Source organism: Drosophila grimshawi, unplaced genomic scaffold (genome assembly GCF_018153295.1).
Source record: "Drosophila grimshawi isolate 15287-2541.00 unplaced genomic scaffold, ASM1815329v1 contig_1377, whole genome shotgun sequence".
NCBI lineage: Eukaryota > Metazoa > Arthropoda > Insecta > Diptera > Drosophilidae > Drosophila > Drosophila grimshawi.
The window spans coordinates 23,624,840-23,648,085 of record NW_025062900.1 but is presented as its reverse complement, the minus strand read 5'-3'; the positions used below and the strand labels follow the sequence as shown (position 1 = coordinate 23,648,085).

Sequence of the window (23,246 nt, the reverse complement as noted above, 5' to 3'; positions counted from 1 at the left end):
ATGTACCCTGTGTTAAGCTGTGAAGATATTTCATATCAAAATTTGTTTAATAATTAATAAAATAAAGAAATTGTTACACGAAAATCTTAAAAAAATAGTAGTTATAATTTTTGATCGACCTGTTTGAAAGGAAAATGTTTGATTATACTATTCAACAATATTTTAATTTAAATTTAGCATTACTTAAACTAACTCAGATTCTGCTGCTCCGGAAATATCAAGTGAGAGATGCATTTTTTCGCCTGCAGTCATTGCCAATTACCCATTGTGAATCTTAAAGGGTATATATATATATATATATATATAAATGTATGTATAACAGCGGCTTTTCTCTGCAAGCTGCTTCCGTTCGAATCGCTGCAAGGTGTGTGGCAGTAACGAAACAGTAGCTGCCACTGCCACTGAAAGCGCAACAATTGGCAATTGGCAATTTCGCTTACTGCGCCCAAAACGCAGCACCGAATCGCACCTAAAGTCATCAGACAACAGGTACGCAAAGCCAAACAACTGGAGGCGAATGCAATCGCTTATGTGTGTGCGTGTGTGTGTGTGTGTGTGTGCGGCTGTCGCTATGCCCCATGTTGCCTTCAACTTTCTACAACAACTGCCACATGCTGGGGATCTATGAATGGACTGCAGCCACGTCTCATTCTCAACTCGCAATCGGAATTGTTGTCGACGCTGGCGGTGGTGCTACATCATCGTCAATGTGTGGCGAACGTTTGGCAAACGTCAACTTGTTGTGGATTTCGATTTCCTGTGCTGCACAAGTTTTGACGTTTGCTGGGTCACCTTGCCACACGGGACATGCGCTTTGGCAGTATCCGTAATTGCTGTGAAAGAAAATTTCCATATGATAATATTTATTCGCTGGAATATGCTTGCAGTTCACCGACTAACCGCTTGTCCGTCTGCCTGACTCTCTGCCTATCTGTCTGTCTATCTGTCCAGCTACGCCCGCGCTCCACGCAACACTTCGTTTGTTGTTGTTGTTGTCTATTTGACACTGCGCAGGCGGCGAGGATGCACTGCAAATAGCGTGTGGGTGGTCGCCCAACTGACTCCAACTCCAACTCCAACTGCAACTCGGTTTGTCTGGCAGTCAGTTTTGGGGGCCTTCAAGTGACTAGTGTTCGCATTTTTATTTACATTTTCTATCTGCGCTGGTTGTCGATCTGTTTTCTTCCTCTTTTCCTGCTGCTGCTGCTGCTGCTCCCTGTGCTTCTTCTTCGATTTTATTTTTTATTATCTAGCTGGCATTTTAGTTGAATTGTTAGCTTAGTTTATGTGCTGAACCAACGATACTGCTGCTCCTTTGCCAAAGTCATCGTCGACGTCGTCGTCGTCATTCGCCTACTCCTCCTGCAGCTGCTTCCCGTCATGAACCTCGTCTGGATTATGCAAGCAGCACTATTGCAGTTGGAATTGCCAATCTGCATTTCTAAATGCTGACTTGAATATGGCCCGTTAGCATTACGATTGATGCAGTCACTGACTATTTACTGCATTATCGTTATTCAAATTTTAGTGCTGCATTTCTACGGTGCAGTGTTGCAAAACGCTGAGCATGCTGTACTTTTGAATAGCGATGATCAATTGTTGATAAAAATGAGCTTAATTTTATGCATTTTCGATTAAGGGATACGCTGTGTACATACATATCGCGTATATATAATAATAGTATTGACAATGCAACTTTTTTTCAACTGACTGACAATTGCAACATTGACAGTGCTGAAACTAAACTCATCTGCAATCCAAGTAAGCTTTTGCTTTCGCAGACGTAATTTAGTTGATTCTTCTACATTCTGCAACTAGAGTTGAGAGAGCGTATAACTTGTGTAAGTAACTCGCAGCAACCCCTATGGGGAAGCGTGCTCAATCCACACATTAACAAAATAAAAAATAATTATAAAAAGGAAGAAAAAAAGGAAAACATAATTAGGTCAACGCCTCGTATCTCGTAGACGGCACGCGTAATGAACCTGTTTGGGAGCAGAGCAACAGTCGGACGAGCGGCGAGCATTAGCGACAAAGACTGAAAGAAAGAAAAGCCGTCGGACCCGCTGGCACCTTGACCAGAATTTCTAATAAATTTCTAGCTAGGGGTAACAACAACATGTCAAAACATCAGCGAGTGCAGGTAATGCCAGTGTTTTTAATATGCGTCCAAGCACCCTACACGACTGAATGGACCTTCTGGGCCCAGAGAGTCAGTGGTGCGCGGAAATGTGCGGGACAGAGCGACAAGCGACAGGGGGACAGGGGCACAGGGCGATGGTCGACAGTCGACGGGCGACTGTCGCGCGCCGTTGTTTAATATCCGCTTACCCCGACGCGAGCCGACTGGTCGCCTGTCCTAGTTTAGCATTCCATCATGTGCAGTTCTTTTGAATAATTAGTCGCTCGTGCCAGAGACACCGACTGCAGTCCAGTCTACACCAGACCAGTACAGTCCACCACCTTCCTGTCGCATTCCTGTGCACTTTGCATAACACATCCTTCTAGCTCCTGTTGCAGATGTGTTGTGTTATGTGGGCAGGTTGAGTGCACTGCGCATTGTGCACTGTGCACCGTCCACTGTGCTCTGTGCAGTGGAGAGGAACAAGTGACGCTGCCCAAGTGGGCTGTTGCGGTCACTGATCGTGCACTCGACCGGTAAGGATCATGCTGGCATATGTTACCTTATGCACTTGAAACTTGGTAAAGGTGCAGGCGCGTGCCATGGACTGCAACTTTGCTGCCACTGAATAAAACTTAAGTTGACTCTTCTTTTGCAGATCAATGACTGACATAACCAGCCATCCGATTAGAGTGCCCATGCAGCCCTATGCCGGTAAGCGGCTCATCATTGAGAATCTCATTGTGCCCGACAGCAGCGATGATCTCAAGGTAGAACCAAAGTCGGGCGAAAAGCCAGTTTCAGCACCCAAATTCATGGACATGCCGCGTCCGACATTCTTAGAAAAGAAATGGATTGAAAGAACGCTGTTTACGTATTGCTCCTTGAACGGTTTGTCAACAGTGGTCAATGAGGAGCTTGTGGAGGGTCTATTGGCTGCCGCGGAAACCTTTTTGAAGGACATGATGCAGACAGTCATTGAGTTCAGTGAGCATCGCTCTGGCAACAGTCTCTACGACGATCCTCGCTGCGAGCTGCATCATGATTTGCGCACGACAATGAGGTTCCTGGATGATCGTGAGGTGGCTGATTATGGATGCTCTGATGACGATACAGCCTACGGACATCGTCGGTAAGTTTCTCAGTCATTTACAACTTATTATATATCTGCTGGAGTATTAAATCTTGGTCAGCCTGAAGATATTTCATCTTTCGTGTATATAACATCAATTAAACATATATTCGCATTTCAGGCGTTGGATGAAATTGCAGCGCAATCGCAATCCCACAAATTCGTTTGAGAGCGAAATACGTTTGGAGTCAACTAATAAGACTGCGCTCTTGGCTTTGGGAGTCCGGAAGCCACAGAGCGCCACGGCTACCGTTGGTTTACCAAATACTGCTCCAGGCCTGCCCGCAGCTGGAGCTGGAACAGCTGCACAACTGCCGAAGCGTCAGTTTTTTGTACGCATCAAGCATATGAAAGTCAGGGATATAATTCAATATATGGAGAACGAGAAGCGGTTCAACAAATCCAAACTGCTCTACGATGCCTATTTGAGTTACAAGTTTTAGAGACTTCTCATTGGTTGCTCTGCAAACACGCGCGCGTTACGATTTCAATTGCAATTGCCATGTTCAGACAGTTCGATGAACTTCCTTTCGAATAAATCTGAACAAAAGCCCAAGGAAACAGGTGGTGTGTCCTTTGTTCAATCAGCTGCTGCGACTGCTGCTGCTGCTGCTGCTGCACTTGGCATTTCAATGGAGCTCGCAATGAAAATTCATTAATTCTATGCATGCACTTTGAACTTTTGTGCACTCGTTACAGACGGAGACGCAGACGCAGACCGATGACGATGACAATGCGGAGGAGTACTTAAAGGAATATCCGGCCGGCAACGCTAACGCAGACAGGAAGCATATGCGCATGCGCTAGTCGCCAACTGTCGGCGTCGTTGCTTTGGAGGAGGAGGAAACGTGATCTTATCGTGCCGCTCATTATGTTAAGTGCTGGCAATAAAATCAAAGCGCGACCGAGGGCGACACAATCTACGCGTCTCCAATTGAACTTCAATTGAAGCCGTGCGCCAGGTCTCCTCACAATTGGGCGCTCACGTCTCTTTCTCTTTCTCTCTCCCTCTCTCTCTCACTCTCTCGTGCGTATTGTTCGTGCTGTGGCACTCAAATTGTGGTAGCATTAATTTCATGTAATCAATTGGACGGCTTGGAGTGGGCTAAGAGTGTCCATTGCACATATCTAATTAGAAATGTAGTTGGCAACAAGCACATTTGTAGTCAGCTTAGAAATAGAGCTCGGCTATCATAAACTTAAACCAAAACTCAATTAGCATATCAGAAATGATGGCATTTAACAAAAAACTGTAGAACCTTTGCTTCAAGGCTTGAAAGTTGTTTTAGGATGGTGATTTACTCAATCAGTTATTACTTCAGTGTAGTAAGAATCACTTCGATTCTTTTAATAAGATAGAAAAACATTATTTTCATATTTTTGAAGGTTGTTCAGCAATGTAGAAGCATGCAATATCTCTAACCAATAAGCTAAAATGTTAATATTGCTTTCTTTGTATTAAACTTTAATATTTTATATAGTGGGAACCCCTTGCATACAAGGCTTGGGATAGTTAAAAAAATTCAGTGCATTATTTTTATTGGGTATTTATGAATGTGTACAATATGACGCACTCCGTAGTATAATGAAAACTGTACTTTTAATCCAGTATAAATAGTTGTGTTGAATAGATAAGCATTCATTTGATGTCTAAACAAATTTCTGGCTCGTCTATTTTTTAGGCACACCTGTCCGCAAAGCTACCCACCCCTATGACCCCTACGTCCTAAGCCTACATGTTGCAGCCTTAGCTCTACTGCATGGTATCCCTTTTCAAGGACCCTACAGCTGCTTTATGCTCGCTTGCCCACTTATCGGGCGTATGTGCCGTCAGGCGTAAACTTGACAGGTAGACAGGAAAGTTCAAGCCACGCATAGCACGCCCCCCTCCCCCACCCTTAAATGTTGAAATCACCCCATATGAATACTAGTGTCACTTGAGTATAGATCACTTTTCCGACCGGAAGGAGGCAACTCGAAAGTATGCAAGGTGTATTTGCATAGTCTCACTCCACGCCAAGCAGGAAGGCGAATGCCGACACACACACACACACACACACACACGCACACATATACTACAGATACACCCCAAACCGAGACACTCGACAACGTTCCGTTAGGGCGCACTCCGCACTCCGTTTACAATGTATTTGTATAACATCGCCGAGAACAACAAAGAGTTGTTTTTGTTGTTGGAAAACGTTGCACCTTTTTTGCATAAGGTCGTCGCCTGTTCCGTTGAACTGTTCCGATTGGCAGCTGTGCCAATACTCTGATAAAGAACTGTAAAGCACCTTTTCATATGCTCATGTGTTCAGTTGTTGTTTGCCTTGGCCCGGATAAACGTTACGGGAATTGTATATTAATTGCGTCTGCTCTACCATTTTATCGCATAAGTATTTTTACACTTGTGGCCAGATAAGGTGCTCATCAGCCACATGGATACATTATTCCTTTCGCTCTGTTTACATACTTCTGCTTATTCAGGGATTTACGAAACTAGCTTCAGGCATTTCAAAAGCTATTCTAAAGGGGCTCTATTTGGTGCAGTTGTGCCAGGTCTCTGACAAGCCAAAGCAAGTAATAGTGATGTGGAAGAACAGACATTGAATACTTACTGATCTCTTGACTAAAAAGTCGCCAAACTTGGTATAGTCAGTAGCGAACTCTGCCGATTTTGTGATAATTGTGAAGGAATCATTAATCATCATCTTAGCCAGGAGAATATTTAGTATCCTATTAAACATGCTATCAACTCCAAATACATTAATATCCTCAACCCTCAACCTCAACCCCCAACCTCAATCCTTCATGGAGGAATGAGTCTTCATGGAAGAGATAAAGTCTCAGAATGTGGCACAATAAATCTAACATGTCGCAGTGCATAAAGTCTCCCCTGTTAATAATAATAATAATAAAGCGGCTTTCATTCATGTAGCTCCTAAATTCGTATGTATTTTGTATGATTCACAGCAGGAAATTATATAAAATTGGGTTGAGTCACTGTGAAGTCAGAATATCTTATTAGAAAATATAAAAGTTCACACAAATTTTAGTGCAATTTAGTATCTTACTACAAAGCTAAAAACTTTCCTAAAGTGTATTAAATTTGCAGATTAAAAGAACATTAGAATTTTAAGTTTTCTTAGTATCCATTATTTTCATTAAATATTATTAAGCTCCATATCTTATTTGCAGTAAAAACCACGAAAACTAATCAAAATTTCTACACGATTTGAACAATAAAAATAGTTAGTGAACCTAGAGGTGCTTAACTTTTTTTACATTTACTGCGTCATAAAAAAATGTCGATTAAGTTATATAAAATTCTATAGCTCCTAAATTGTCTATGGCATACAAGTTGCTTATTCGCGCTTAAATTGATTTTTTTTTTACCACTTTCAATGCTCGTTTTAGTTACTTAATAAAGTTAAGCTCCTCCCATGGACATGCCAGGTTTCACTTGCTGATGCAATTTGCTTCCTCATAAAACATCAGCTACGTTTCTAATCTGCGCCATATGCTACGCCTGGTCGATGGACACCACTAGGCACTCACAAAGGAGCCATAAAAAACTATCGACACGTAACGATTTGTGCCGCACCAGACACGCTGTTGCTGTTGCTGTTGCGCCGACTGTTGCGTATTACGGCGTCTTACAGCGAAACCAAAATCCGTGCACAGCCCCCAACGACAATATTTATGGCTTTATTAACTTCAAAACGCAACAGCAACAGCAGCAGCAGCAGCGGCAGCGGCAGCCGGTAACAGCGGCAACAAAGTGTTAAAGCCAGGCCAGGGCGATGAAGTTGTGTAAATGAAATTAATCTTCAATAGACACAGGGCAATAAACGAACGGCAGAAGGCGTCCCATATATGTACCCCAACCCCAACCCCAATACGATTCCCAATACCAAAAACCCAACCGCTGGCGACTGCCATTAGTCATTAAACAATTTTCCACTGAAGCGGCCACAACATCAGCTTCATCCTACAGCTAGAGGCAGCTCCAGCGGCAACTGCAACATCGGCTGCTGCGTATTTTGTCAGGTGTCATAAAAACCGAATTTATTGCGCATGCGCTGCCTGATGTTCCTCCATATGAGAAGGCTCTGTACGTGGCGCATTTTGTTCCAGATTATGTTTTTCCGCTCGGTCTTTTTTTTCAGTTTTATTTTTTAATTTTGTTTGCTGCAGGATTATAAATCATGATGCGTGCGAGTTAAGGTGACAGCACTTTAGGGCAAATAAGCACACACAAACCTGAGCAGGTTGCTGGAATTTTAATTAAATGGAGCACGAAGTGACCAAGGAGATTGACAAAGACTACATGCATATAAATGTCAAACAGCGAGATGATTACGACTGCATAAATTTTCACAGTGACTTACACTAGGAAACTTTTATGAAAATGCCAGCTACGATAAAATGATGATATATGTAAAGTCAGAAAGAACTATGAAATTCGTGACATACGTAGGACCTCGCAGATACCCTTGTAGACCGGAGTTAATCTGGGATCGAGATAGACGTAATTATAAACTTAAAACTAATCTTTCAATCGATTGTTTCTTTGGCAGCTATATGATATAGTGAGCCGATTCGATTATCTCACTCAGCAATAAGCCGAATAAATATACCAATATATGCTGATATAGTTCTGTGTATATTGGACTATAAGTTCGGGTCGAAGAAGTCTCCTTCAATGCGTCGCTAAATGGAACTATATATAACAAGATAGAACGTTGCAGTCGGGCGTAACCGACTGGCGAAATACTTTGATACCACAATTTAGATCAGCAGATAACGAGTAACAAGGAACTGGGTTGGTGTAGCCAAGAAGTACTGTCCAAGTTTGGGCGTGGCCGAAAAAAATTATTAGAGAGGGTTCCTAGTAATCTGTTTGGTAACTATAGCTCTTAAATTGCGGAAGAAATAGGCTTTTGTGGTTTTGGGGGCGTGGGTAGGAGTGGTCCAAAATTATTTCTCCGGATTTTTGAAGGGTGGTACTAGCAATATACCTTTCAGATTTTGTGACTCTTGCTTTGTGTAAGATTTATGGTCTTATCGATGACGGACATTACACAAAACTAATATAATATTGATCAAAGTATAAATAGCCATATTTTCGACTTGCATATTTTTCATAGAGTAAGAGAATTTTCACCTGTCATTTTATATATTATGATTCTTTTTGAGATACCATCATTTAATACGTGGCGTACAAAATTCAGGAGTGAGGCAGCCATGTTCTTGAATATGGATCATATGCAAATCTCAGCCAAGTTGGGAATGTGTCCAAATCAACTGCTTTATTTTTTACAAGTAAGTAAACATCTCCAATCAATCTGATCATTTCTACAAGTCAATTCAATTCGTTGCAAATTTGAACTTGCATTCAGATAAAAATGAATAAATAAATAACAAAAAGCAATGGAATATCAAATCATATATAGTGCAAAATTCACACGCTCTCGCCTGCGGGTGTTCTCTGGGACACCGTACAGAAAGGGCACGTAATTTGCTCGGCTCGTTTCGAGCTGTGTTGTGTGCGGTGCACTTGTTCCCACAAATTCCAAGGCATAGGCAATTTCCATGAAGCAAACAACAAGCAAAAATTTCACACTCTTGCATACAAAAGCGATGAGCTAAAAAATAAAGAGAAGAAAACACAAAACAGGAAAAAAACGAGAAATTTGTACTGTCGAAAATGCCACTGAACTGAGAGACGGTGAATGAAACCTGCTGGGGGCATGAGAAACTGGGAACTCTGAGACAGATCACAGCCATCAGCATAATCAACAAGATCACGCATCAAACGAGACGACTGCGGCATAAGAATGCAAACATTAAGAGATTTTATGCGAGTTGTTCACATGCCAAAAACAAAACAGCACAGCAAAAAATCGAAAAGACCACAGTCAGCAAGCAAACAAACAGGCAAACAGGTACACAGGACGATTATCCTGTCATTCACTTGTTGCGCTCCGAAGCCGAAAGAAACAAAACCAAAAAGGAGGAGAATTAAGCAAAATGAGACATACACGCACAGGTAGTTGGAATATTTCAGTGCCTTAACCCGCAAAAGGGCTGCTGCTTCAGTTATACTTCCTGCGCCCCTCCTCTGTGTCCATCAACGTGTTTCGGGATATCGCTGGGATTCTTGGTAGCGTGTGAACCTGTTTCGTCGCCGCGCTAGTTTCAGCTCACAGTTCGACTCATCGATGCTTCTTATTTTGAATTTTTTTTGTTGTTTTAGGTAATTTTTTTGCATGATTTTATTTTCGGTTCGATGCTAATCTGAAGCTTTGAATTTTTGGCACAAATCGCCCGTTTTTTTAAATATACAAAAACTGGATTGTTGCTGTTAGTTTTATTGTTGTTGTTACTGTTCCTGGCCATATTTCAGTGCGCATTTCGTGTTTTTCGATAATTTATTACCGTTGCCCAATAAACGAAGCTTTGCTTTTTTAGCTTAGTTTTGCTTTTTGTGGGTCGCCGACAAATTTGAACAAAAATAAAAAAACAAAAATAAAAAAACCTTTTTTATTGTCATACTCGCATTTATATTTGTGCGATTAGCTTTTCAGCTTTTCTTACCTGCAATTTACATTCATATTTTTTGTGTTTCTTCTTAAAAAACTTCATTCGTCACACGCAAAAAAAAATTGTAGTTCCCACGCATTTTCAGTTCGTGATTATTTATAAAGCAGATCGATCTGAGTTGTAAAATACAAACGAATTTTATTGTTCTTGGTGTCAGTTATTAAAAGGGCACGTAAATTGAAAGACAACCTGAAAAGTTTTCAACTGTCTTCAAGCTGGCTAAAAAGCAACTTTTACTTTATTAATAAATTTTTAGATATATTTAATTTGGTTCTTGGCAAAGGACACTCAATACTTTAGCGTATAGTATAATCTAATTTTGATTTTGTAAATCATAAAAGATTCGAAAAAAATGTATTTTTGTATTACTTAAACTAAACCTAAACGATTTTGCACTCTAGTGCTTTTTAACAATTAAGGCGAAGGGAGGCATAATTATTGACCAAATACTTTTAATTTTACAATAGCAAGCAAATCTTCCTCATGAAGCAAAGCCAAATTGTCTGCTATCACTGGTCATTGTGACAGCAGACAACTTGCCACAAATGACATGCAAAGCAGTTGTCATTAAACTTAACGAAAATACGTAAATATATAAAATGAAATTGCTCAAATTGTTGGCCATAAATCAACGGCGGACGAGAGGTGATCAAAACAAACTCGAAATTTTGCGCTCGATTTCACTGCTTAAAAAAAAAAGGAAAAAAAAATATACTTCACCTGTTCGTTGAGACAATGACTGTGGTTGCTTGCTTGGTGACAGGCCAGTCGCCATTCCCTCTGCCCCTTATCGGGGCATACAAATACCGTTGACAAGTACAGGCGACTCAATTGCGGCACTTGTTGCACGACACTTGAATGAAAGGTAGAAAACAAAATAAAATAAAGCAAAGTAAATGAAATGAAATTAATTTTTGGTCAGTCAGCCAGTGACGACTCATATATCACTGGAGCACTGGATCATTGGAGCGTAGCGCATCCACAGCATGACGTGACAGAAAATATTGTGATTTTTCACGTAGCGTGTGTTTTGCTGGTATTTACTGAAATTTGGAATATACTCGTACCATACTTACAGACATATTTATATATATATGTATATTTATATATTTTTGGAAACTCGCCGCTGCTGTTGTTGTTTTTATGGTTTAATTTATGGCACAAAGTTGACAGGCGCGTCTGCCCACTCAGAGGTTAAACGAGTCCCGACTCTCGTCCATAGCCAGAGCAGACGTGCAGACACAATAAGCGCTAAATGACATGAGTAGAGCCTGTGCTACTGCCGCCGCCACCGCCGCCTTCATCTCCAACGTCTCCAACTCCCACTCCTACTCCTGCGCCTGCTCCTGTTCCATATGAGTTTGCAGTTTATTGCTTACAAGAGATTTGGTCTGCCTGTCCCTGTCCACGCATTTTGATTTAATCACAGCGGACACCGCCTTTAAACGCTTGTTTCGGTTTCTTTTTTAATACCCTTCCAAGGTTTAACATGATATCTGGAACTTACGTCAGGTCGCTTTACGCTAGGAGTGCACCAAACTCACACATTTCAGTCTTGTTGCTGCATAAAGTATATATTTTAAATCGGGTTCCTATATCACTCATAGCTGTCTTTGAAATGATTGGTCAGCCAAGTATGACATAATATTCAATTAATCATCAGTCAATCAAATAATTAATTATTAAATCTGTAAGGGTATTAGCACTTCGGCATTCCAAAAGTTACTGTTCTTCCTCATTTTATCTTGTTTTGTGTTCGCTGAATGCAAACCATCGCCTTAATTGTGCAGAGCTAAAAGCTTGCTCCACTAATTAAACGCCCGAAAAATAAAACGTACAAAAATTGTATTTCATTTTATTTCATTTCAGTTTGTTTAACAAATTTGCTGACAAGCACGCTGACAGCGTACAACAACAACAAATAAAAATAAAAATCAGACAAAATAAATGTACAAACACGAAAGACTTAAGCAACAAACTTGTGCGCTCGGCACTTGACCTCAACGCACAATGCGTTCAGAAATTTTATCCGCTTTCCCGCCGCAGAAATTAAGACTCAGTTTCAATTTGCTCAGTGCCACACACAGTGCGAATTGCGCGAACAGAAAAATGAATGGATATGGTTATAATCGGCGCTGTCTTTCTTCTCAAATGGCAAATGGGGCGCAAAAAGAGATGAAAAATACAAAACTACAAAAAAACGAAACCGAGCAAAACACATAAAACTGAAAGTATCGAGAAGAGGCTGAATTTTCACTTACTACCTGTTTGGGTGTTCCAAACAATGGGAACTCGCTCTATGCATGAAGCAGTAACAATTATTCTCTTTCCAGCTCAAACAAAAGCAGCTCGTGGAATTTTTGGTTTAGAATCGTATTTTTCTTTTTTTGTCGCTGTGCGTGTGAATTTCGTCGGTAGCCAAAACAGTAGGCAGAAAATTCATTTGGAAAAGTTGAACAAACGCCCACACAACAAGTACAACTGCAGGGCGTTTATTTGAGTTTTTAAGATGAAAATTGGTATGTGTAAACAACACACTCCAAATGATGGAATATTTCACAAGAAAATTATTTCGAAGGACACATATTGATAAGCATAGCTAACAGAGTGACAGATGAGATATTTGCCAAACAACGACAGGTTGTAATTCATTTAAGTACTTGACTCAAACATTTCGCAATATAGCGCCATCTGCTGGTAGCCACTAAATGCATATAAAAATCGTTGAACACGTTAATAATCAAGCAGTTACGTTTATAAGCCTGGCTTACTTGGCACTTAAGACCTATTTAAGATGCAAGAGTTATAAAAGAAGACGCGATATTGACCAAAGCGCTTGCGCTAAATTTTATTATGTGGCGCCATCTATCAACAGTTTAGCAACAGTAACAGCAGCAATAGCAGCAGCAGCAGCAGCGCTTAATACATGTGATGATCACTTGCTGGCTGCAGTGTAGCTGTTCATCAGGTTGTGGCTCCCCGTTTTGAGTCACGTTTCGTGTATCTGAGCTCGCATCTCGGGCAATTAATTTAAACGCACGCTGTAATATCTCATTTTTCGGCCTAAGAGAGCAAAAGACGCCAGCGAAATTCATAGAAGCCATTGGCCATAAACCATTGAAATGAGAACAAACGCAAGCTGCTCCAGTAGCCAGCTCCATTGCATGGCTTAAACTTGAGAAATACGAACATATATATATATATTTATATATACATATATCCACTTGTTACTCCATTTACAAGTTCCATAGAATTATGATTGAGATCGCGGGCCTGTCATAAAAACCAAAAACAAACTTTATTTGGAAATTTAGCTGTAAAATGTAGCCCCAAAATAACAGAAGATTAAAAATAAAAACCTCAACTGTGTCTATGTCACAGGGGCAAGTGGCAGGCAGACGTTGACAATTCAGTTGAAGAAAACTTGGCGCATAAATCTCGACAACATTTTCATTTCCAAAGTCACGGCACGCCGCCGCCAACGAAATTAGACTAAAATCGTTGACAAGTGTCGTCTGGCCAGTGGCCAAGTTTTCGGACCTGAACTTGGATTTGGGTCTGAACTGCAGCGGAAGTCAATGCCGGCAGCCGCACGCCAGCGGCACCAGCTACCTCCCCTTCATGGAATACCAAGAAGTTGCCGCAGCAATCAGACAAAGTTGTCGCCAGGTCTCTCCGACTCCGACTCCGATTCCAATTCCGATTCTACATGAAGTCGGTTTTGTTTTTGTTTTTTGGTTTTTAGTTCGTGCGTCGCCGTCTGTTTGGCTCTTTTGGGGCTTTGGCGCGAGTTTGACTAATTAAAGCGCAGACTTGGGCATTTTTAATTTGTACGCTTGTAAAATGAAATTAACTTTTTTTGTGTTTTCTTTCTGGGCTCGTCTTCATCTCCGACTTGGACTTCGTGCAGCTTGTTTCCTTTTGAACTTTGAAATGGTGCGTGTCGCTTTTAATACTCTTTGCCACGAGGAGAGTACCTTGAGCTTCCCAGAGGATTTGTGAGGTTCTTATATGAAAATAAAGTTAATTTATTTTTTAAGCGTGAATGTGTGTAAAGGATGCCTCAACCTTTATACTTCGTTAAACTAATTTTCATCCTTAGATAGAGAGTTCTTATTTGGTATGTTCCAATGATCTATCAGAGCATTGGACAACAGCAGACAAGCGAAGTCTGTAAGCCGTTTACGAATGACGGACAAAGAAATATATAATATGTCCCAAGTTTGCAATAATAGCAAAGCTCCTAATTAGCTTCACAAGGGTATTTAAAGTTCCAGTGCTTTTTGCTCATTCAATTGTTTGGTTTTTGTTGTTGTTGTTTTTGGCCGTTGAACTGGTCTTTGGTGCTTTATGGCCAACAGTTTGTCAATTTGTAATGTCACTGACTTCCAAGAATAGCACGATGTGCGCTGACCTCCATAGAGCTCGACTCGCTCTCTATGTGCACAGATGGATTCAGTTTTGTTGGAGATGGAGGCAGTTTGCCTGGCCAATTGACGGGCCCCACAAGCTACACGTTTCACTTTCAGCAACGACCACAATAACAACAACAATGCTGACGACATCTTCATCTTTGGCGTTTCCAAAAATGGCAGCAATTGTAAATTTGGACGGTGCGCAGGTGCAGAAGTCATAGAAAAACACATGTTAACCAGCCGGATTGGGACCAAGGAACGAGAGGATCTAGTGATTCGGAGAGGATGGGGTGAGGGGGGATTATTGCTGTTCAGGATGGGGACAGGCCGCCTCCATTTGCTGGCCTACGTTGGCGAAAATGTCAGGCTATAAATACCGAATTGGTATTGCAATTGCAATTGGTTAAAATGCGTTTTTGGCCGCTACACATAATGCAAATATGGAAAAATGTTGTTGTTGCTGTTGCTTTTACTGTTGTTATATGTGTTGTTGGCAATTGTATAAGTTTCGCAATTGAAATAAAGTTGCACTAAACGCACATGGAGCGCCTGCAATCGCCAATTGCATTAACATTTTACATTTACATTTCAGTTTGTGTTTCGTTTTAATTTTGTCGTTTTTGGATGTGGATGTTGGTCTTTGAGCCATTTTCGGAATTTATTTTGGTTATTTGCATAGTTACAAACAAACTATTTAGCTTTGTATACCCTGTAGTAGTTACAAACTGTAGTAGTTACAGGGTATACAAAACTAAATAGTTTGGTTATCTTGCGGATTTTGCATTTTGATTCACGCGAAATGGTATCTTAAGTTGCGAAAATTAAATTCGAAAATGAAATACAAAATGGGTAAAACTGTATGTATTTATTTCCAATTTTATAATCTATGAGATTTATAATTATAGAATGCAGATTATGTTTATATTACATGAGCTGCTTCCATCTTTGATCAATATAAATTAGTTATATATAACTGTTGTCATTAATTTTAATACAAGCTTGAGATGTAAATCAAATTTTCAAATCTTTCGATTAGTATTTGAAATTATTGAAATTCTACATATATACCATACATACCATCCATGGAGATACCATCCAAATCGTTCACTCCCGCCAAGAGCATTCCTTCTCGTTGTTATTATGGCATTTGCATTCAGTTGCTTGATGGTATTGATGATGTAATTTGGTAATTGTTTTGCTGGCCGGTGAAAACAATTAACACACTTTTCAATCGGTTATTAATGACATGGGTAAAAACTAAGCAGCTTTGCTAGGTACGAGTACCAGTACTTTCACCCACAATGCGAAGACAATAGTTTTTGAAAATAAAAGTTTGGCCATTTGATATGGGGAACAATGGTGGCACAAACACAAGCGACAGGCTCACCTGCAGCGATCTTTGATGTAATAAGCAGTGAAAACTTTAAACAAATAGAAAATGTTGTTATAATGTGTGGATTCTGAGTAGCCGCTTTCAAATGTGAGTCAAGCTGCAGCTTGTGCCACTCGCAAGTCCAAGGGGATGAAGAGAAGAAGGAAACTGAGAAATCTACTTATAAGTCATTTTTATGGAACATTTAGCGCAGCTAATCGATTGTGTAATGTAAAAGAATTTGAGGCATAGAAATGCCGACATGCATATATAAATAGCCTAAGATTTATGTGCAACCTGCAAGGCGTTAATCAATATATGCGCATCGAATATATTTTGAATCAATGAAGCGGTTATGCTGCATAGATCATGTGGCATCAATTGGCGCCCCAAAATAAAACCGATCTTATGGTATGTATAATCTAAAAGCATGCGATTTGTTAAAAGTTATTTATTAAAAATTGTGTGAGCCATGCAAGTCATACACATAGACTCCAAATGATATTTTAAAAAAACAAACTTTTCTCTTATTTCGCTCTTATTTTTACAAGCCATTGCGAACACATTCGATGACATTTGACATTCCAAACTTTTTAGCCCATAAATTTGAAATGTAGATCACCTTTTTCAATTTCTACATCAATATTTTTGGCCCCTGGGGTGCGATCATAACACGTGTAGCTCTATAAATAATGACATTGTAAAATCCTATCCGGCTAACAGATATAATGCCCGCTTGACTTAACAGAAACCCCTTATTATTAATATGCAATCGAAATAATTTATGCATAAAACGCTCAAATTTATTAACACCAAAAAAGCATGAGGATAAAATACGACGAGTACAGCCCCAAGAAATTAAAACTGCCATCGAAAAGAGATGAGCAAAGGGACTGAGATTGAGGTAGTCAAACACCATAACTCACAGTGATGACGGGATGCGACTAAGGGGAACACCATTCCATTTGGCATGAGGGGGTGCACAGAGATTTAGCCTCAACACGTGAGTCTCGTATTATATTTATAAATAATAATTATGGGTAACCAAATGGCATCAGTTTTGGGGGAAAGTGCAGCTCATAAGTGGAAACATTTGTGTGTGGAAAGTGATTAGACCTGATGCTCCACACACTAAGCCATGGAACAGGCGGTAGCGGCTTGGAGGACCGACAGAAATTGGAAAATCTTATTTCTCAGGACTGTCACCTTTCGCCGACAGCACGATAATGAAATCAGCAAATTGCAGTGCAACTGTCAAAGTCTGTCTATTGTTTTTCCCAATTGAATTGGTGATATTCATTCTGATTTATGAAAACCCCCAATCAATTCGTATTAGTTTCCCAACTGTGCTGGGAAAATGATAATCAGCGTGGGAGGTGTGTGTCCGCACTACGTGTGAACTCTAATTGGATTTTAACTTCAGCATCTGCTTCTGAATATATGCGATATGGGATTGAGTTAGAATCTCTCATTAGCTTCGTAGTGCATATAAATAAAGTACTTCAGCCACTTTTTTACTATCTTCCAACTGCATGGTTAAATTAAATTTATTTAAAATAATTATTGAAATTTTCGTTAGCATGATGTTTGATTTATTTTTATATTATAAATGACTGTTCAAGAAACCACATTACTTGACATACTCTCGACAATTCAGCTGCCTATTCTACGGGTTTTTATCAGTCTGGAAACCAAGTCGACCAAAAAACCAAATATAGAGTTTAGACAAGCCAATCGAATCCATTGAACTGCAGCTAAAACATGAAATTGCAATAAGAAAACTGTGGCATGGTTTTTCTTGGCAAATTTTGTCATTTATCAGTCTGAAATGAAAACATCAATGCGGCAATCAAGTCGAAAAAACTAATTGAAGGAGCCCAGAAAAAAAATGTTCATATGAATGAGTGCGTGTCGTGGCTGGGAAAGCCGAAAAGCAACTTAGCCCAAAACGTATTTGGCACTTGGTAAGCGGCGTGACATTTCAATTAAAATGCTAATTTCGAAACGGACAGATCTGCAGGGGGGATCGGGTGGCAAATTGTACCCAACATCTTGTTAAAGGCTGGCCGAAATACCTAGGTAAAATGCTGCCGGCAACTATTTAGTAAAGTAAATTACTTTATTAGAGGCAGGCCGTGGGCTTCAAAAGGCGTGCCATGCAGCTCAGTTGGCTTGCAAGTGCATTAATCAAGGCCCCCACACACAGGCATACACAGGCACACATACACACACACACACACCATCGACGTATGTGTGTGTGTGGAACCCACTCTGTGTGCTTAGAGACATATGTGTACACTTCATGCTATTGCACTCACGCCCTGACACTCGTGACTTTTCTAAGTTAATTTATCATATACAAAATATATTTCGTGTTTCCTTGCCATGTGTTGCACTTTCTCCATGACATTCTCAGCGATTGGAGAGCGTATCTTCAGTTGAGGTTTAAAAATAAAATGCAATCATGGCAGGATTGCGAGGCAGCCCTTCTTTTTTTTAATATTTCCACACTCATCTGCCACACTTTAATTGTGACACGTGAGGCTGGCTGAGGAAGCTGAAAAGTTGCCACAGAAAGGTGATGATTATTCCTAGCAGTCGCACTTGGGTCCTTCATCTCTCTCTATCTCTCTTTCTCTCTGGGTGCACTTTCTATCTTGCTTGAGAAACTATTTTCACTGTTGGTATCTAAGTGTGGGCGATTGTCGCAAAACATGCGAGGCAATTAAGTTCGTTATCGTCCCCTTTTTAACAGTTAATCATAAAAATACTCCACGCATACAACAGCTCATGCGTAATTCATATTACAAGAAAACGAGAATGTCTAGTTGTCAATTTGAAGCAGTTTCACATTACAACTACTTAGATACAAAGTTACAAGTAGCCGTAATCTGAAACCACAAGTTTGTAAAAACCATTTTTGAGGAAAAAAATTATTTACAATTTTTGTGTATTTTTCATGAAAGATATTAATTTATGTATATACATTACTATATTTTTAAGTTTTCTACTTTCTTTTATAAGTATCAAATTAAATCATTTGGAATGGATAACTTCCGTTAAAAGTAGCGACAAATTAGCTAAAGGAGCTCAAAGACATCAACAGAATATGCAATAAGAGCCGGCAACTGTGGCCACCAGCGAACTGGCAGTGAGTTCAGTTTTTCGTTCAAGAGTTGACAACTTGCAACAATAGGCACAAGTTGCAAATGCAATTGATAAAAAAAAGAAGAAAACGAAATAAAAGAGCAAATCTCCCCAGCGACAAAGCAAATGAGACCCACTGCGCACTGCACTGCAGCGATGAGAATCAGAGCCCCAAACCAGCCACAAAGCGCCAGGCAACTTGCAACTTGCAACTGGTAACGGTGACAGGAATGGTAAAGACGCCAGCGCAGACGCAGGCGCAGCAGGCAAAGCTGTCCAAGTCGAAGTTGTAGTTGCAGTTGAAGCGAGCGCTGTTGCAACATGTCAAAATAAATCAATTGATTGATCTTGTTTTATTTATGTCCAATTCAATTTCGATCAATGAGCAGCGCACACGAATGCAGAATGCCACAGCAGACAACAGAGCGAAATCGAGAACTGAACAACGAAAGAGAAGGAGAGAGACAAAGAGAGAGAGGGATAGATAGAGAGAGTGGGTGGAGGAAGAAAGAGAGAGGGTAAGCAGTGCGTGCTGCTTGTCACTGGCGCTTAAGCTCTTGCAACTGTCTTTCATACTTGGTGTTGGCCGGCGGCGCGCGTGCTTTAAATGATTTTCAGACAAAGAGTTAGTAGAGCGCAGAACTTGCACATGAATACAGTTGGCTAAATTGCTACGTCGCTTATGAGACCGAAATAGGCTTAAATTATGGGGTCAGATATACTATATTATGTGCCTGAAGTAGTAAACATTCAAAAAAGAATATTGAATATCTGCTAAGCATAGTTAGTTAATACATCCTGTCTTAAACTTTTAAATCAATTTAGTTTTACTCGTACAGCTTACAGATTACAATGCCATTATCTAATATACAAATATTGCAATAGCTATGTACACAAATAAGTACAAAACATCAGAGTAATTTGCATTTATTTGCATATATTATATTTGAGTATATTACATAGTAGCGCCATCATAAATTTAAAAGCACATCAATGGTACATACAAATATGTATCATCTTATACATGAGAGATAGATATTTTAATTGCATCACCCTAAAAAGAAGGCGCCTAAAACTGTGCTATAATATCATTTTGCATGCCATCGATAAGTTAAAGGCCAGCCTGCTCCCACAGCACAAGAGCAAACTGTGCATAATCTACGTAGTCCTAATCATATGCAATTTGAATGGAGATATTTGATGTTTTTTTCATATAGGAAATGCAACTATTACTCGCTTGTATTTCCCTCAAAAGAGCTTTGAACTCTCCCGAGGCAAAAGCAAATAAGCGACGCAACTTTTGTCATAATCATGCAAATTTCACCTGCGTTTTTGGGCTGTGGCCAATTGCATATTTTGTGATATTCAGAAAGTCTATTAAATATGTGCATGCCATGCAAATGCCTAAATGCCAACAACGATGGATAACACAATCATCCATAGTGGCAGAGTTATGGACCATGCCAATACCCAGCAGGTCAGCTTGTTCAGTTGGGGTCCTTTGAGAGTTGAAGAGATGCCAGATGAAATTTTCAGTTGGATTTCATTGACGTACTGTGAATGCTTGAGACTCTCGAGCATGTCTTCAAAACGTATGTAAAAGTACTTTAGTAGCTATTGTAGGGTAACCATTGAGCCACTGGGGCTTAGCCAATTCGGTGCAGAAACACTCATAACACAAAGCAATAGCAACAATAACCACAATAACAAGAGACAACAACAACCACAATTCCTCAACTGCAAATGCAACTGCATTTTTTTGCATTTCATTCGTAAATCAATAAAAATCAAATAATACACAAACTGTGGGATCAATCACATTTATGCTAATGCAACTTACATAATCAACAGCCAATGCAGCGGAACAAGGGGTTATGAGGGTGTGGATACTTGTGGGGTTAGGTGGGTGCATACCGCTGCCATGACAAATTCAATTCAAATTTTGTTTTGACAAATTTTGCGCGTATTTGAAAACGCTTAGATAAGCTTAACACGCAGATTGCAGATATGTATGAATGAGCATATATAGTATACGTATAAAGCTGCATTCAAGTTTTGCAATTATAAAAGCGGATCTGGTAGCAGAACGGGCACAATGAACGGGGTATATGTTTGGTTCTTGCACTTTCACTGCTTTAAAATGCATACCACCTACATTTTGTTGCTCGATTTGCTTTTGCTTTGCCTTTGACGGTTCAGTGGCCAGTGGTGTGTGCTGTGCGCTGTGTGATGCTGATGGCTCAGGGGGCGATGGAACCACCGTTAAACATTCTGCATAAGTAAGGAAATTGTTACGGGAAGACGAGTTACTGATGCGGATGCTCGCTGCTCCAGAGGCAGCGCCAGATTCCATTGTTCTACTGCTGAATTGCAAATCGCGCTCATAGTTCGCAATACTACTGTTCGATTCGGTTGCAATTTGCCGTTTGTTGGGGCAGGCAGCCCCAGCATCAGCATCAGCCTGAGCCTGAGCATCTGCTTCTGCGTCTGCTTCGGTTTTTGCTTCAGCTTCAGGTTCAATCAACCCTCGTCCAGCGGATAGGCCATTGACTTGCCACACGTGGGTGTGTGTGGACCGTATCGTGGTCACTGTGGCCTTGTCGTTTGCCCAAGTTGAATGTACCGTTGTGTCTTTGAACTCTTCACTCGCTGATCTCTGCCACATCAATGGCATAACGCAGCAGCCGCTGTCGCCGCTGCTGCCACAGTCGCAGTCGCAGTCGCCACGCCAGACACTCAGACGACGCCAATGAATAAGACAACGAACTTGCCGAGAGATGCCGCCCAAAAGAACATCAAATAAAAAAGAAAATATAACTGAAATAAGTAAAGTCGAAATCGAAATATACCTGACGCGATCTTCTCACATGCAAATCGCAATTGGATATCACAGAGTTCGCAAGAGAGCAATTAACATTACAAATTTGTTTTTGGCTGCTTCGGCGAAAAAGGAAGAAGCTGCCAATTAGCATAATGTAGAGCGAAGCATTGATATGCAAAGAGCGTAGACAAGACTTGGGCTTGAATGAAAGCGATCGCTGAACACTCACCGAAGTGCGATGACAAAATCCTTGATGGCAACGTTCATTGATCTTACAAATGCGCTTTCGTCTGCCATTTGCAGATCTAATTTCTCAGAATTTCTGTTGTCAAGTCACATTCTGTCTGCATATTGGGGATGAACTTTTGTATTTGATCAGAGTTAACTGAACCAGCAGCTAAGGTAATAATTCAAAAAATAATTAATATTTCATAAAAGAGAAATCGAAATCTTGTCAAGCAATTTGGTTTGATCCACTATATCAATTGTCCATGTAAAGTTAAAAAATTAAATAAAATAATAAATTTGTATTATTAACATAAGCCATAGTTACGGTTACTACCTAAAGAAAAAATTTTGATATAACCACTAATAAACCTCATGATAACCTATTTTTTTCCTCCAACTTAAGTAAACAGAATCTATATGATGATATCATAGCTTATGATATTCGTAGATTATTTCGACCTTTTTTTACATATGAATTTTTCAACAAATTTAATTAACTCTGCCCCAAGAACAGAACCAGCACGAAATGCATCCAGGAGTGCAGAAAATCACGATCAATGTCCATCTCCAATTGTTTGCATCATACTGAACGTTGCCCTTTGGCGCCTTTCGGTTGCAGTCCACCCAAATCGCAACTGAAACTTGTTGCTTGCTGCTATTGCAGTCCCTGTCTGGTGGTCGATGGAGAGCGGTTTGGCTTGGAATGGCCTGCGCATGGGTGATAAATAAATTCAGGTATTAACTTGCCATATATTTTCATTATATGCGACACAGAAAGTCGTGTTTTATTTCAACACAAGTGGATTTTAATAATAAAATGTGTCTAATTTGGTACCCACTCGCACCGAAACCAGGAAACCTGATTGTCCAACACACCTTTCCCAGATGAGATTGCTTTGGTCTGCAGGCCTGCCCACTGGCCTTTGCTAGGTGTGAGGTGTGTGTAAGTGTGTGTGTTTGTGTGCAACTGCAACTTGCAACTTGTATCCGCATCCTCAGTGGTACGTGCGAGGCGTCAATGCTTCATTTTCACTGTCATCTTAAGTTGATTGCAAGTTACGAGCGTGTTGACAACAACAACAATCTACATTCATATGAACACACATACATTCGCATGTAACTGCACAAGAACTGTGCAAAGACTTGCGAATTGTAACGGTAATTGTCGGCTTGCGTGCGTGTGTGTGTGTACGTGTGTGTTGTGGGGTTACGTTAAGGGGTTAATGCCTCGCTGAGGTTACGTCTTAGGACCAGTGTGCGGGCGGCTTATTAATCAGAGCTCCGGAAAATTGCACAACTCGCCGAGCATAAGGCATGATTCATGCTTAATTGGAGGCCCCCACTTGAAACCAGAGCAAACAGCGCAAGCACAGCCGTGCAAATCTCACCCAGTTGTCAATTTC

General features: G+C 40.4%; 1 protein-coding gene across 4 annotated transcripts; it reads left to right on the top strand.

The window, feature by feature from the left end:
* The first annotated feature begins 259 nt into the window (after positions 1-259).
* LOC6566932 (transcription initiation factor TFIID subunit 4) lies at positions 260-3,810 on the top strand. Of its 4 annotated transcripts, none has more exons than XM_043214545.1 (3): positions 260-281; positions 2,781-3,254; positions 3,376-3,810. In XM_043214545.1, the coding sequence occupies exons 2-3, from the start codon at positions 2,785-2,787 to the stop codon at positions 3,695-3,697; spliced, it is 792 nt and encodes a 263-aa protein (XP_043070480.1). In that variant the 5' UTR covers positions 260-281; positions 2,781-2,784; the 3' UTR covers positions 3,698-3,810. The 4 variants fall into 4 exon arrangements, with proteins under 4 accessions (XP_043070480.1, XP_001993340.1, XP_032595353.1 ...); XM_001993304.3 differs by lacking the exon at positions 260-281 and adding an exon at positions 422-489; XM_032739462.1 differs by lacking the exon at positions 260-281 and adding an exon at positions 1,788-1,841.
* The last annotated feature ends 19,436 nt before the right edge of the window (positions 3,811-23,246 follow it).

Excerpts from the sequence above, each read along its gene's own strand:
- LOC6566932 (XM_043214545.1), top strand. The coding sequence starts at position 2,785 with ATGACTGACATAACCAGCCATCCGATTAGAGTGCCCATGCAGCCCTAT. Across the intron at positions 3,255-3,375 it reads ACAGCCTACGGACATCGTCG|GCGTTGGATGAAATTGCAGC; the intron begins GTAAGTTTCTCA and ends TTCGCATTTCAG.